General features: G+C 31.4%; 3 protein-coding genes and 1 long non-coding RNA gene across 5 annotated transcripts in view; 2 read left to right on the forward strand and 2 right to left on the reverse strand.

Annotated features, from left to right (window-relative positions):
- Positions 1–890: 890 nt before the first annotated feature.
- LOC101897242 (mitochondrial inner membrane protein OXA1L) lies at positions 891–2,645 on the forward strand. The gene is made up of 4 exons (XM_005186930.4): positions 891–1,095; positions 1,202–2,140; positions 2,201–2,318; positions 2,376–2,645. The coding sequence occupies exons 1-4, from the start codon at positions 1,027–1,029 to the stop codon at positions 2,540–2,542; spliced, it is 1,293 nt and encodes a 430-aa protein (XP_005186987.1). The 5' UTR covers positions 891–1,026; the 3' UTR covers positions 2,543–2,645.
- Positions 2,591–3,335, reverse strand: LOC101897065 (MIP18 family protein galla-2). Its single transcript, XM_005186929.4, has 2 exons — positions 3,080–3,335; positions 2,591–3,022 (listed from the first exon to the last, which is right to left on the reverse strand). The coding sequence occupies exons 1-2, from the start codon at positions 3,198–3,200 to the stop codon at positions 2,661–2,663; spliced, it is 483 nt and encodes a 160-aa protein (XP_005186986.1). The 5' UTR covers positions 3,201–3,335; the 3' UTR covers positions 2,591–2,660.
- Positions 3,336–10,507: 7,172 nt separating this feature from the next.
- The window catches only part of LOC101898792 (division abnormally delayed protein), a 270,655-nt gene continuing 265,656 nt past the window's right edge, over positions 10,508–15,506 (reverse strand). The window contains exons 6-9 of the mRNA XM_059131732.1: positions 14,212–14,384; positions 12,857–13,064; positions 11,014–11,152; positions 10,508–10,945 (exon numbers count right to left, since the gene is read on the reverse strand). Coding sequence (XP_058987715.1) covers positions 10,752–10,945; positions 11,014–11,152; positions 12,857–13,064; positions 14,212–14,384 — 714 coding nt within the window. The 3' untranslated portion in view covers positions 10,508–10,751. The remainder of the gene's footprint in view (positions 10,946–11,013; positions 11,153–12,856; positions 13,065–14,211; positions 14,385–15,506) is intronic.
- Positions 13,073–15,506, forward strand: part of LOC109611920 (uncharacterized) — a 66,422-nt gene continuing 63,988 nt past the window's right edge. Inside the window, exons 1-2 of one of the 2 annotated variants that reach the window (XR_002194912.2) lie at positions 13,073–13,479; positions 13,543–13,756. This is a non-coding gene — a long non-coding RNA (uncharacterized LOC109611920). Of the gene's footprint in view, positions 13,480–13,542; positions 13,784–15,506 lie in introns of those variants that run through there. The other variant, XR_009344213.1, reaches the window with a different exon arrangement.

A 15,506-nucleotide genomic window follows, 5' to 3' on the forward strand; every position in this document is an offset into this window, starting at 1 on the left:
TTTGCTTTTAGAAAACATCAATAAATCAGTGATAAAACGATATTTATTTCTTTATTGTTATTTGTTAGCTTCATTAAAACTTTTGGATCAACTTCATATTTAAAAAAAAGAAAATAATTAAAAAAAATATTAGAATATAAAGAAAAACAGCATATTAATTTTCTCTTCAATGTTCTCTTTGAATTGATAGCCCTAGATTTTTTAACATATTGAGTTCCCAATACAATTGCAATTCTTTTTTATACCAAAACGGAAACATTTGTACTTCCCAAAAGTTGTAATATGAAATAAAATTTCAACAACACATACACACATTGTACAATTATTTCATCGACTATGTTAGACATGAAATGGACAGCGTGAAAAGTTCACTTTTTCAAGGCCTTCATTCAGTATTTACCACGCATAATTTTCCAGTAACGCCAACATTTTAAGGGTAGTTATCTACTCGTAATGTCGTATTACTCTTTATCGGTAAAATAACAATTGCTCTGTCCCAGAATCTGCAATAATCTATTATTTTTTGATATAATAAAGGAAAAACCAGTTATCGTAGTTAAAATTGTACATTATTGCAGTTCTGGAACAGACCAAATGTGTCTTAATTGACACATATCGTCCACTTGTGTCAAGTGGACATCTCGTCCACTTTAGAGATAAGATCATAGCGATATAACGACAGTCATATATAAATATACTGCTTTATCGGCTAAGTAATTCATTTTGTGGCTGTTGTTTTATCGATAGCGCCATAATCACCGTCATCTATAAAACAATCGAAAGAAGTTCAGTGTCGATAAAACTGTCTTCAGTTCATGCAAAATAATTTTATTTTTCTCTGTGTATACGTTGACTCTTAACGCTGTAAATTAAATGGACGTCATGTCTGAGGGCAAATCATATGTTTTCACATGACATTTCTCTCTATAAAAACAGAACTTTGCAACTCCTGCGTTCTGTGTGTTCTGTTCAAAGTTAGAAAATACTTTTCCTAACATTTATTAATTAAAGTCAGGACGCCCAGCCATGATTTTCCAACGAATTCACATGTTGCGCCACACAAGTGGCCTCAAGCATTTAAATTTACATAGTAAGGTAAGTAGGCAGTGCTTAAGCTCCGGCAAGTCTTAAAGACGGCAATGAAGTGACATAACCTGAAACACTTGTGAATAAAAAAATTGCCTTCTCTGTGATTTTTTAGTTTACATCACCCACTGCGTCTTCGTTATATTCAAACTCGAGAGATTTCCATGTGGATATAAGTGGAAACAAAAAATGGCAACAATCTCACACAACCAAGTTACCAATGATGGCATTGTCCATGCCAACATTAGGTGTCCGATTTGCCAGTGCAGAAGCAGCAAGTGAGACGACTGGAAAGACTATCGTTAATTTGGCTGATATTCCAGCTGCACCAGCAGTTCCAGAAAATGTCGGCGAATTGGCTGGTCCTGTTCTAAATGCTTTGGGTGAACCTTCATTCGCTTCAATTGGTTTGGGAGGTTGGTCACCGGTTGGTCTAGTGCAAAATTGTATGGAGTTCTTGCATGTCACTTGGGATTTGCCTTGGTGGGGCGCTATTGCAATTGGCACTGTTGTAGTACGTACCATAATTTTCCCCTTGGTCATTATGGCTCAACGCAATGCTGCCAAAATGAACAATAATATGCCGCAAATGCAGTTGTTGCAAATGAAAATGACCGAAGCTCGACAATCTGGCAATGCCATCGATTCCGCACGCTATGCCCAGGAAATGATGGCATTCATGAAGGAGAAAGAGTTAAATCCGTTGAAGAATCTTATTGTCCCTTTGGCTCAAGCACCTCTTTTCATTTCATTCTTTATGGGCTTGAGAGGAATGGCAAATGCGCCAGTAGAATCAATGAGAGATGGTGGTCTCTTCTGGTTTACTGATTTAACAATTGCAGATCCTACATTTATGTTACCCGTCATAACAAGTTTAACCCTGCTTCTAACCGTCGAAATTGGTACAGATAGTGCCAGATTATCGGCACAGAATATGGGCATGATGAAATATGTTTTGCGCGCTTTGCCACTTGTAATTTTCCCCTTTACAATGAATTTCCCGGCAGCTATTTTGACATATTGGGCATGCAGCAATTTCATTTCATTGGGACAGGTAAGTTTTTAACACAGAAGTTAAAACGTTAATGACTCTTCTTAATTCTATATAACACAGGTTGCTGTTTTGAAAATACCTGCAGTGAGAGAGTACTTTAAAATCGACAAAATGATAACACACAAAGCCGAAAACTTGCCAGTCAAGAAAAAGAAGTTTGTAGAAGGCATGAAAGATTGTAAGTTAACCAAACTAGTAATTGTTTATGGATTACCATTTATTTTTTTTATTCTAGCATGGCAAAATATGAAGATTACCAAAGAATTGGAGGAACGTTCACGATTGGATGAGATTCGTTTTGCTAAAGCCGGCAGAGGACCTTTGGTAAAAACCTATAAATATGATCCCACAAAACCACGACCAGCTACGAGCATACAAGCACAAGCTAAAAAGAGTAGTTAAGACCAGAATATAGACATTTATGGAGAAATTGCTTCTGTAAATATGGAATAAGTTGTTGTATTAAGTTTTTATTAGAAATAAAACAAAACTATAAAAAAAGTAATTTGTCTCCTTATCATTAAGCACCCATAGCCTCCTTTGCAGCAACACATTGGTTGATTACCTCCGCCAGGTGTTTATTTTCAAGAGCTGCTGCTACTCGTTCTTTATCAGCTAATTGCTTGTTCACAGCATTTTCAGAGGCATGAGTTCCAGGTGTAATCTCGACAGTTACCTTAAAACGAGGTGGCAGGGATCGTAATAGCTTCACTCTTATTGATAGTCCAATCAACGTAGCCATGGAGCAATGTGGTATAGTTGGTGTGAAGTTAACAAAAATGTTGTTGCCTTTATCATCAACTTTAATCAAATCCTCTTGGACAACATGTAGCTCCTCTAATGTTAGCGGATGTTCTGGATCGTTTATGTTGCGTATTAAGTCTATTTGATTGACATTTGTTAGTATGTTATTAATAGGACTTTGAACGTTTTTCTTACCAAATATTTCCCTCTTATCAAAGGGATCAACTATAGATTCATCTGTTTCTTCTTTGGTAACAATACGTTCTTTGGATTTACTATACACATTGGGATTCAAGTTTTCAATTTCTGTGGGCATTGTTGAAGCTGTTTAATTCTCGTTGCAAATTTTGTAAATTCTTCACTTTAAAATGTAAATAAGTTTGGTTTTTAAAAGAAAAACAAAAACACGCAGGTTCGCATAAGTAATGCGAATATGTAAATAAGAAATAGAGGTGGATAAAAACCGATGACGATATCGATACTTTATTTTATAAGTGGGTATCGATTAATAATTTTTCTATCGGCATTATCGGACGAAATTCCTCATACTAAGTTCACATGGTACCTAATTCCTTGTCGGAAAAAACTTCCAACTTTGAGCAGACATGTCGGACTACACAATATGTAATACATTCTCTGTTTCTTCACCGTGAAAATGGCTTTCGCTCCTTCGTCCTTGGCGTGTTTTAAGTTTAACAACTTTTTTTCTGTTACTAGGAAACTCATTCTGGACATTGCACTGTAGTAAAATTTTATATAAAAAAAATCATATTGAACAAGTAAAACAGCAGCTAAGTACGGCCGGGCAGAACTTTTAATACTCTTCACTATTTCGAAGCAACTTGAAAAATGTCCAAAAAAAAAAAATTCGTAGAAAAATACCACTCAAAGGGAAACCATTATATGGGGGCTATATTAAGAAGTAATACTATATATACTATTTTCTGTCATAGGCTGGAGTATCAATTACGAACTTTTAATACGAAATTTGAAACAATTCCGGTGAATAATGTTGCAAATATTATTAAAATACCGGATATAGGGTAAGAAGTATGTGCAACAGGCAAGTGCAGCAGAAGCTCAATGTAACAATATCAAAACAGTGTAGAAGCGCGATTTAAGTCCACATTTACGACTAGACTTCTTCTAGTAAAATTTTGTCGGATGAGGTGGTAATTGTGCAGCACGAACGTGTACAATATGAGTACGCCTCTTTTCATTTCTTTCGGCAAGTTCAACTTGCATTTGATAGTCAGGGACATTCCACTTAATTATTGCATGACGTGTATGCTTCTAAACGACAAAGACGTCATAATCAATTCCATTCCAAAATTTTATTCTCTCCAAAAAATGAAATGGGTAATTCGCCATGAATGTACGCAATCCAATTGGATAATTTCAATTTTTACACACAAACTATTATTCCCACAACATTACGAAATTTTAAATATTGCCTCATCGAAGTAACGTTTTTAGGTCATAGAAAATAATTTACTATTTTTATTAACCCAAGGTTTGGTGTGGAGATGGAATATATCAGTCCACTGCTTCTGGTACCTCCCACACAAAGGGTCAAAATGTTGAATATCAATGAAGCTCACATAACACGAATTTAACATCATTAACATTAACATTCAATTCAGACTTAGTACATTTCACTATATCTATCAACACTAGCTCTGTTTTAAACATGGTAGAGATCGGACCATTCCTTCTGGTACCTCCCCCACAAAGGGTCAACGTTCTGAATAATAAAACGAGTATAAAATGCGAAAAAAAAAAATCATCCGGTTCTCTTTACATTTCACAAATCTCATTATTTCTACTAATACTATGTCTGCTGGAAAGGTGGGCTATATGGGTTCACTCTTTCTGGTACCTCCCCCACAAAGGGTCAAAATTTTGAATAACCATGAAGCTCATAAAACGTGAAATTAGTATCCGATTCCATTTATACATCTCAATATTTCCCACAACACAAAAGCTGTTATAAAGATGGTGGAGATCAGACCATTTTTCTGGTACCTCCCGCACATAGGGTTTAGGATTTCTCTCATGTTCGATTTTCGTGTAATTTTTCCCATAACAATATTTTTATCTGTATTAGATGAAGTACGAAAAAGAAATACTTCGGTCGACAATATCTGCCACCTCACGCACATTTTAACATTTTCTAAAAATTATCACATATCTCATATTATGTGAAGTAAGTAACCAATATAGCCTAAACCTGTCACGTCGCAATATTTATATCATATTAATTTAGGTCCGATACAAAATGGACAATATTGCACCATTCCTTCTGAACCTACTCCTAGAATAATCACAACAGAAGTCAAAAAATATTTAAATAATCGAGCGTTGACTGAGGATATATAAACCAACTGATATGTTTTGACTCGTTTTAGCTGGATTTTACCCATAATTCAACGAAATAAGTCATCATCTACTCATAAATTATTATTTTTAATTTTTTTTAAAGATCGCTTAAAATTGTTTCTTTTTTTACAAAACACCTGATTATTGAACATGATAATTCTTACTGGGGAAAATTTACCAGTAAGAATTTGCAAACTCTTACTAACTCAAATGTCTCCCTCATTTCGCTCTCACTTACTGGACTTTTGGGTAAACGAACAGCTTCCGGTAAAAATTTGAACAAATTTTAACAAATCCTCGAGGTAACCAACACACTTACTGATCATGTGCATCATATGTATGCCATATTTTTAAATACCACCTCCAATAAAGCTACTGGTTTGAGATTAAAACAAAATCCAAATATGTTTAACCAAATAATAATCTTTTATTCATTCTTTCGTACATACATATGTATATCAATTGTAATTATAATAAAAATATTTATTATAAGAATTAACTTAATCATTATTAATCACATGCAAAAATGTTTGTTTTATTAGTTTATTTTTGTTTTAATTAAATATTGTTTTGCTTTTTACTGGTTTTCTTTAATTTTAAAACTAGGTAGAGGTTTAACATATTAAATAATAAAAATAAAGTTTTTGTTGTTTTAGACTTCTACTATCCTGGCCACTTGTATGCGAGACCTACGTTTCGTATCGAAACAAATATAGACAAAATTTAGTTAAAGTGTCACCCTGTATTTCTTGATTTTTAAATGATAAAAAAACGAAACGTCAACAGTAAACAAAAACATCTAACAATCGATGATACAAAACGAGGCCGTGAATGAAAGCCATTTTTTCAATTTGTTTTATTGTTTTAAGAAAACAATTGTTTTTGTTTGTCGCTTCTTTATTGTGCATTATTAGTATCCATCATATTGTTTATCCCTTACGTTTGTTTTTGTATTAATTTGCTACTAACTAAGATTTATTTTGTTTTTTTTTACTATTAATAATATTAATTTTTATAATATAATATAATTTGTTTTTGTATTTAATTAGTAGTTATGCTTTAGGATGTAAGAACGATCAAGACGCAATGCTTTGTTTTAGGGTAACCTAGCATCTGGAAGTAGCAGTCTTGCTTATTTTAACCACTTCCATTTTTTTGGCAATGCATTACGTCCTCATAGACCTTTCAATTCTATATTTATTACGTTAATATTTCTTTCTTTTAGGTTTTTATCTTTTAATTTTAGTATATAAATATATAATTTACATTTAAACATTTTACACTTATATTTCTCCAAATACATATGTATTATCTCTAATTTTTATTGTTTTATATTTTTATTTTTCAATAATATAGAATAAACATTTTAGAGTTCAACTTAAAATTGTGACGAAGACAAGCCTTCATCTTGCCAACAATTAATTGAAATTTCTTCACTTACCATTTGAGTTTTAATTCAATTCGGTAAAAGCTGAAACTACTTTGAACTGTCACAAACAAATGTTTAAACACAGAATTCAGAATTAAAACCTGAATGAGATTGAGTTGCAATGGATGTGGGAGCTGTGCAGCTGCCGAAGGTTTATTTAACTTAGATTTGCGTAAATAAATGTAATCTTCATTTTCATTTGCATTTTAAACTTTAGAAGAATTTGACATCGATTGCACCCTATAAATTATCCAATAAAACGGGCACAGTTAACCGCCAAAACTGTTTTTGGTTAAGGAGAATCTATAGTAAAGATGGTATTAACCGCACACTCAGTTTATTTTATTGCAAATCTAGAGATATCATTAATTTGAAAAAAATCATTCGATTTTAATGGTGTTATATTAATAAACTACACAAAGGCATATTAATTAAAATATTTCAAGGCTTTTACAAAAAAGAAACATGGTATTGCAAAACATATCCATCCCATTGAATTTAATTGTAAAAGAAATATTAATTTTAAAGTAAATGTTACGCAATCTAATATATAAATTCAACTTAACATTTTTGGAATATATTTTGAGTGTCCCAAAATGTCTCAAAGACAAGAAATTCTTAAAAAAATTGTCAACAAGAAAACGAGTGTCAAATATAAATTGATTGGTTTTACGTTTCATCTCTCAAAACTACTTTTTTAATTTGAGCATACCCTTGATGGCTATATTTGTTTGCAATGTACAACTTTTTTGGTTGTTGGCCGATTGAGGACATTTTCGTCCCTGACATGTAATGTGTAAGTCTTCTATAAATATTTGCACATATTTTATGTTGTTTTTTTAATATTATTACTTTAATTTCTAATAGTAAACTTCAGTTCTTTAATTACGTACATCAATTGTTTTATAGGTTTTATTTTTCTTCACCATCTACACAAAATTTTTGGAAAAATATTAGACTTGGGCCTGATTTAAATAAAATAATATATATTTTTGTTTGATTTTTAATATCTGTTTTTTTTTTTTAAGGACATAAGTTTAGTGTTTCCTTTGAAAGTGATTGTTATGACCATATTACTTCTTATTTGAAGGTAAATTAAGTTTGGATTTGTTGTTTGTGATTTAAGAATGACAAAAAGAAACCCTTCTACTATTTTATATTAGTTTTTATTTCCGTTTTTGTAATTGGTATGGATTTTTTTATGTTCCTTAAAAAGGAAGAATTTTAGGTGAATTCATTTAAAGTTTGGGTTCTTGTTTCTAATAATTGAGCAGTAATTTATATTCAGGAGGTTTGGAAAATTAAATTTTTTTAATATGGAATTGATAATATCTGATTTATGGCACTTTATTAGTTAAGTAAAAATATGTTGAATATGAGTATTTTAGGATGACGAAAATACAACTTAAGCCTTGCATAAAATTTGCATATTTTGAAGATATTGAAAAGAAAAAAGAATTAAAAAAGCAAACAACATAATTTCTGTGGATATTTTCTTAAAAAAAATGAGTACGTTTCAAATAGCGGAATTTTATGCTTCAATCTATTTCGTTTCTATGTTAAAAAGTTCATATTTTAGTTCTTTGGAATATCTATGCATTTCCTTGCAATCTGGCAAACCACTTGAAAATAAAAAATAATAAGTTTAGCCGAATATTTATAGGGAAGAGAAATATGAGGGGTGAATTAAAAAATATATATTTTAAAGAAAAGACGTTACTAACATATTTCGCTGGGGAATAGCAAGTAGAATCTATTGGGTAAATGAATTAAAAAAAATATTTTTAGGAAAAGACGTTACTGAAATATTTTGCTGGGGAATAGCAAGTAGATTCTATTGCATAAATCATGTAGTACTGTTATATGAATGTCAATTCAGGATGCCGGTTCAGATTGAAAATTTGTCAGCGGAATGTGACGAAAACTTTAAAAATGTTTTCATGAGTTACCTTTAAACAGGGACCAAAGGAACCGATGAACCGATTTTAGATGCCAATTTTAATAAACATCTTAACATCTTTGTTGAAAAAAACTTTACATTTTTTTCGACTCTATTTTTATTTCAACAGACATATAGAAGATCATTGTTAAATGACGTAGGATTTTATATTATTCAAATATATAGCCATGACAATAACATAACTGCGATATGATTGAAGAAAGGTATACCTTAAAGGGTATTGCTGCAAAATGTATGCGACAATAGGTTACTTTCGTACTTGTTTGTAAACCAAATTGTCAGATGTTATAAGGATCTTACGTGTTGTATATCGCTCTATAACGAGACAAGAAGAAGATAAAATTATAAATGTTTCTACTTATTTCTGCAAATATTTCAGAGCTATTTATATAACCAATAAATGTTTTCCTAAGCAGAAAAGAGGAAATTTCACGAGTTATTTTTTCTTACGTTGTGTTTAAAAACAGAAGAATATGTGCGTCCCGTACGAAGGAAATTTTTCAAATTTATAAAGATTTTTTTTAAAAATTGCAAGATTAGTACTTGCAGCCTGCAAGAGGTTCCTGATAAGAGCATTTATTCTTGGACTTATTAGCTTAATTAACGTCCATGTATACATGTAATAAAATTGAAATATATTATCCCCCAAATAAATGGGAAATAGATCACGGTTTTTTAAAAAGGTTTTTTTCAGATGGAAAATTAGAATTATACAAGTAAAAGACTAATTCAGATGGATATTGAACAATTGAGTACAATATTTAGTATTTTTAATTTCACACAATTTATTATTAAATAATACATACTTTTGTACGTTGTTTACCATCATTGAATAGACTTACAACATATATGGAATCATTTCAAAATTAGCAAATGGAAGAGCTTTCTGAATATTATTTTAAAGGTTTGCGCTAAAAATGTTTTTTTCCTCTACTCATACTTGGTTCCATGGCTCAATAAGAAAAGTTGGTCAACTTTAAAGAAACTATAAAAAAAATCAACTTTGTGCTGGAGTCTTATAGTGTTAAATAGACTTCTAAATATGCAACAGTTGGCTTTGTTTATTTTTCATTTTTTAACAAAAATTTTTATTGCGGAAAACCCTCGAAATAAAAATGGAATTTTGGGGTTACAATACAGTTATATTCCAAAATTGTACAATGTCTTGCCTATAAACATCGAAAGTATGCATTTACGTAACAACCGAATATCAAATTATTGTATTTTTATTTAAAACAATACACATACATACACAAAATGTGTATATGTTTTGACTGAATAAGGGCACCAAAAGAAACAAATTGTATTTAGGGGGTAGCCTTGTTCTATCTTCTGTAATTGTGACATGCTTGGTTCGATGTTAGTCCCATGTCAGAGAAAAATGTATGTCAGCAAAAGGTATGTTAAACTTTGACATCTAATTTTTACGTTTTAGCCCTGCATTACATGACTAATTCAAGGTGAAATAAATTAACATCTCTTCTATTTTTATTTGAAATTTGTCAAACTTTTATCCTGGATGATCATAGCTATGTTTTATAAACATTGTTTTGGCTGCAGCCCTAATCTAAACAAGCAGCTCATGTGTGGTTTGCGCTATTAATATGCTTCTTACATTTCCCGACAAGAAAAAAAAGAAAACAAAATTGGCGAATTTTCTTCGAGAAATCAACTTTGCACTTTGTTCTTAAGATATTATCTTGTGTTTTATACATTCTTTTTATTTATTTTACTCTAAGAGCATTAAGAGCGACTTCATATCCATGTGTAATTAATAAAGATTTTGTAGTTTTTTTTTTCTGTTTTTGTAGTTCTAGTCTGCCAACCTGTATTTAATCGTTATTCAGTATTTGCATTTTGTTTGTATTATTATATTATTTATTTATTTAAATTTTTTCTTGAGTTTTTATCTTAAATTTTCGCTTTCATTCGTACTCGTACATACATACATTTAAAGATTTATTTATATTATATAATAGCTACATAATTTATAAAACAGAGTTGCACCCTTGGATTTGTTGTTGTGTTGCATGTTGCAGCAGCAGCATCAGTATTATTAACGTATTTGTGTGTGTGTTTGTTTGTTTATTTGTTGTCATTTAATTTAAATTAAGTTTATAAAATCGTATCGTTGCTAATAATGTATGGTGTGTGACTAGTAGTAGACAAGTTAAATATACTAAACTCATCGCCGAGGATACCGTACTGGCCGGTGAATTAGATGACTCATGTGGTGTAATTTCGTTATCTTCATTATTATCTGAACGAGGATCAACTGGGAAGGAGGTAGCACCTGAAAATGAGGGAAAATAAATTTTATTTTTAACTGCAATGAAACCATGACATGCGGCGTGTACTTACCATCTCCAGAACCATCACCAGATCCTTGTAACCGGTATTCTTCGTCATCTACATCGTCGGTTATGTGGCCTGAGCCTTCATCATCATGACCAGCCATATCACTTTGAATGTCGTTAATTGTTCTAGGAGGCGATGGCATCTAAAATTAAAAACAAAAATCAAATTAAATAATTTAGGGTGTAACAAAAATAAGGATTATCCTCCCATAGTCCCAATTTACACATGCGAAGATTGGATGAAGGGCGGACAGAAGACAGTTGCATGGGGTGAAAGTTATTTGTTTCCAATGCGTTGTTCTGTTCCACAACCTGCAATTATCTACTGGTCTTTCAATTTTTTTCGATATCATAAAGGAAAGGTCCGTTCATGGTACCATGGGTCCGTTATGGTAGTAACAACTTTTATATTCTTCTAGTTATAGTATCTACTAATTTTGCAAATTTTTCGCTATCATAAAGGGAAAATCGATTATTGTAGTAAAAATTTTTACATTCATGCAGTTAACTGATGTTGACCGAGAATCAACGCCCAGACGAAACGGCTGATGTTAGAATTTTGAAATTTTGCACAAGGGTCAGTCTTGGTGCATAGGTCTAAGGCTGTATTTTTGGAAATTCATACTAAAGGGATACGAAAAGTACAAAAGGGTACTATATTTGGTACAATATGGTATTGAGGGAACAGTTCATGTGTAGCCTGTATATAAGGTGGTGGTTTCGGAAATGTGAACCATAATTGTACGAAAAATACTGAGTGGTATTGGGTGAAGGGATAGAGATAAAATTCTGAAGTTTGATATTTAGATTATTGATGATATCTGTGTTTGAGATTTTGCAGTGGTTTGGAAATGCGTCCTATATTTGTGCGAAAAGAACTAAATTATATAAATTTTGTATTGGGTGAAGGGATATAACTGTAATCCTCAAATTTGTTATTGAGGCCTCAGTTGTTATCTGGAATTGAGAAATGGGGTAGTTTTGGAAATGTGTACTAATTTGTAGTAAATAATACTAAATTTGGCATTGGGTGAAGGGATAGAGCTTAAATCCTGAAATTTGATATAGATGTCACTGTTGTTGTCTGTGGTGAATATATGGAGGTGGATTTGAAATGAAATGTACTACATTTGTTCCAAGTGGTACTAAATTGGGGATTGAAGCTGGAATCCTGAAGGGATAGGGCTGGAATCCTGAAATTTGATATTGAGGTTTGTTGGTATCTGTGACTAAAATATGAAGGTGGTTTTGGAAATGTGTTCCATAATTGTACGAAAAGTACTAAATAGTACTACATTTTTTAAGAGTATTCATGTATTGAATCTATCGTGATTTCAATAAAAATATTTAAAATTTGAAACAATTCTTGCAAATTGTTACTGAAAGTCACCTGTTAACACGTAATATCTTCAAAAGAGTGCGATTTAAGAGATCAATTTTGACAGTTCTTTCAGTGAGAGTTTGCAAAATCTTGCTGGACAAATTTCTTCTTGCAATCATTTGCAAATCTTCTTCTTCTCTTTCGGTGATTTATATTTGGACAAGCAATATAATTGCAAGTTTTGTACGGGGTTTCGTCTGTTTACTTTTAACATTTTCTTGCAAAAGAGAATAAAACTACTTTACTTTCTCATAAATAAGTTGTTAGACAAAAGTAAGCAGACACACCTATTATTCATGTAAATCTATTGCTCTGTTCCAGAACTAGAACAATGTAAAAGTTTTTACTACGATACCCGATTTTCGCTTTATGATATCGAAAAACAAACTTGAAGACTAGTAGATTCTTGCAGGTATTGGAAAAGAACATATATTTATGCCTGTGACTATCTACAAATCAAACTTACCGCTGTATCTAGATTTTTACGAATTTTCAACAACTTGTCAAGCAATTCATGTAATTTGGTTGGCTTAGACGTAGGCTCATAAGGTACTTCGGGATTGTAGCGTTGGGTATCCTGGCCAGGTGTCATCACAATTTGATCGTAATCACTAATACGATCTCCTATCCAGCAGTGACGATCGTTTCTTTGAAATTCGTCATCATCGCAAACGCTGAAAATAAATAATAAGAGGTTAAATAACATAAACCATGATAAATAACATAAAACCATGAATTTAATGAACCAAAAGTACAAAATCAAAACGAATTGCATAGAAGTAATATTGAATTTATTTTTGCAGATATTGGTTAATTTTTTTCTTTCGTTTCTCGTTCAGCAATCTCTCATGAAATATTTTAGCTTTCGACAACGAAGAAATTGTTAACCGTTTAGTAAACAGACACAACTAATTTACTTCAAAAACACAAAAACAAAACAAACAAACTGTCGTTGTGAGAAATTTTTTTTGAAAAGAATTACTTAAATTTTGAAATCAAATCATGTTAACCCAAATTGTAGTCAATATTAAAGAATTCATACATAACATCTTTGTGGGAGAGGTTGGAAACTATACCAACATCTGTGAGGTAAATATATTTTAAAGAATTCAGTCAATGTTTTGTTGGGATTTAAGACTACAATTTTTGCAGCCTTGCCAATGTGTCAATTGTCGTGATTGCATTTTGGATGCAATATTTTTTGTCGGAGTTATTCTCACACCAATATATGTTTGTATCATTCATGATATTTTGATCAAATTTGGAAGCTATAATTATAAAATTGCTAAATTTAAACGCTAAATTGTGTGCTGCATTGGAAAATTATGACAATAAAAGGATATTAAGAATGTGCTGCAACATACAATGGGATTTTAAAATAAATTACAAGAAGGTAAGAAGGCTTCATTGGCAATGTAAGAATCAGCGATCACTGAATCTTAAGAAATATTTATTATGGAAAAGGAGAATTTTTAATCCATGTTACTACTACTTAAAGCTTTATTTAAAGAAATTGTTTCTCCACCAAATTGATAGAAACAATTGCGGGGTATTTTTTATTCAAGTAAAATTTATATAACATTTAAATACATACATTTTCATTTATATATAACCATATTATGTTAAGTTTTTATATATTTAAACCTGATCCTAGCTATATTCATATCCAAGATAAAAAGATTGCTTTTAAAACCCGTTACAAATCTTTGCAAATATATATCGATAACATATAAGACAATGCATTAATATTTCATAGATACCAGTTATTGGTTTCATCAACTCAATGAGGTGTGGGTGGAGGACACCGGCACAAATACTTACTTATTAACTATGTTTGAGTAGAAATCTTTGGATTTATCAATGGTCGATGAGAAATGCAATAGTTCAGGTTCTACTGGATTTAACTTCTTATTATAATGAGAAATGGGTTTTTTGATTTCATTATCGGCTTCTTTGGAGGGCAATAGTTTTGGTGTACCACATGCTTTTTTCACCTAAAATGGAAAAGAAAATACAAATATAAAGTCTTTATCATATTAAGAAATTAATTATTTTTAAAAGTTAATGAGTGGTTAAAATATATTTTAAAATATATATTTAGATTTTTTAAGTTTTTAAGATCATACAATTAATACTTTTGCTTGGAGTTAATTTTTTTTCCCGAAATCGATCACTCTTTAAAGTGCGAGTGAAGAGAACAACTTTTACATATTATTTGTCATGATTTTTCATGATAACTTTCCTATTGTTATTGTCAATTTTATAACGTTGACCTACATTGACCATTCTTGCAAAGATATGCTTTACCTATTTAAATTTTAATGAATAAATTAAAGTCACTTCAAAAAGAAAATGTAGTCAGGACCCAAAAATCTACGTCTGCGCTCATCCCAAGTTATCGTTAGATGGAAGCAATGAGAATCTAAGTCGCCAAATTACCTCAAATCAGGGGTAGGACTATGTGGATACTATACAAAACAATTACGAACACAGAATCTACCTTCTGAGAAACGATTATGTCAAATTACGGCTAAGTACATTTGAAATTGTTAATGAAGACTTTAAAATATTGAAATTTAGGAGGTGCGTTGCCTGGGGCTATTCCTAAGTGTGAAATGACACAGTCCATTTTCAATACCAATTTTCTGTGATAGGCCATGGTACCCATTAGGAACCTTAAATACAAAAGTTGATACAATTCTGGTGAATAATGTCGCTAAAATCATCAAAATACCGAATATAGGGAGGTACTTTTATATGGGGCGTGGACCTGCATAGGCAATTTTCGATCACAGGCTGTAGCACCCATTACGAACTTATAATACGAAATTTGAAAATTTGAATAATGTCGCTAAAATTATCAAAATACCGAATGTAGGGAGGTGCCGTTATATAGGGGCTATACGAAGACGTGTACCTCAATTTTAGAATGTATAGCGTTTCGTTTGAGTTTAAAAATTATTGAGCTCGGCTACAAAAATATTAATTATAAAATATTAAAAATCACTTATCAATCACAATACATGACTCTAATACGATGTGGAAACTGCGTTTTAAATTATAAAATCAAATAATACATATTTCTGCAGTCTCCGGTGAATATTTCAAAATTATGG

Source organism: Musca domestica, unplaced genomic scaffold (assembly GCF_030504385.1).
Source record: "Musca domestica strain aabys unplaced genomic scaffold, Musca_domestica.polishedcontigs.V.1.1 9, whole genome shotgun sequence".
In the NCBI taxonomy this organism is placed as follows: Eukaryota; Metazoa; Arthropoda; class Insecta; order Diptera; family Muscidae; genus Musca; species Musca domestica.

What these genes read in the sequence shown, in the direction of transcription:
- LOC101897242 (XM_005186930.4), top strand. Translation starts at nt 1,027, where the DNA reads ATGATTTTCCAACGAATTCACATGTTGCGCCACACAAGTGGCCTCAAG. An exon ending in ATTTAAATTTACATAGTAAG is followed by an intron (nt 1,096 to 1,201) that starts GTAAGTAGGCAG and finishes GTGATTTTTTAG; the next exon opens with TTTACATCACCCACTGCGTC. An exon ending in ATTTCATTTCATTGGGACAG is followed by an intron (nt 2,141 to 2,200) that starts GTAAGTTTTTAA and finishes TATATAACACAG; the next exon opens with GTTGCTGTTTTGAAAATACC.
- LOC101897065 (XM_005186929.4), bottom strand. Translation starts at nt 3,200, where the DNA reads ATGCCCACAGAAATTGAAAACTTGAATCCCAATGTGTATAGTAAATCC. An exon ending in TGATAAGAGGGAAATATTTG is followed by an intron (nt 3,023 to 3,079) that starts GTAAGAAAAACG and finishes TCAATCAAATAG; the next exon opens with ACTTAATACGCAACATAAAC.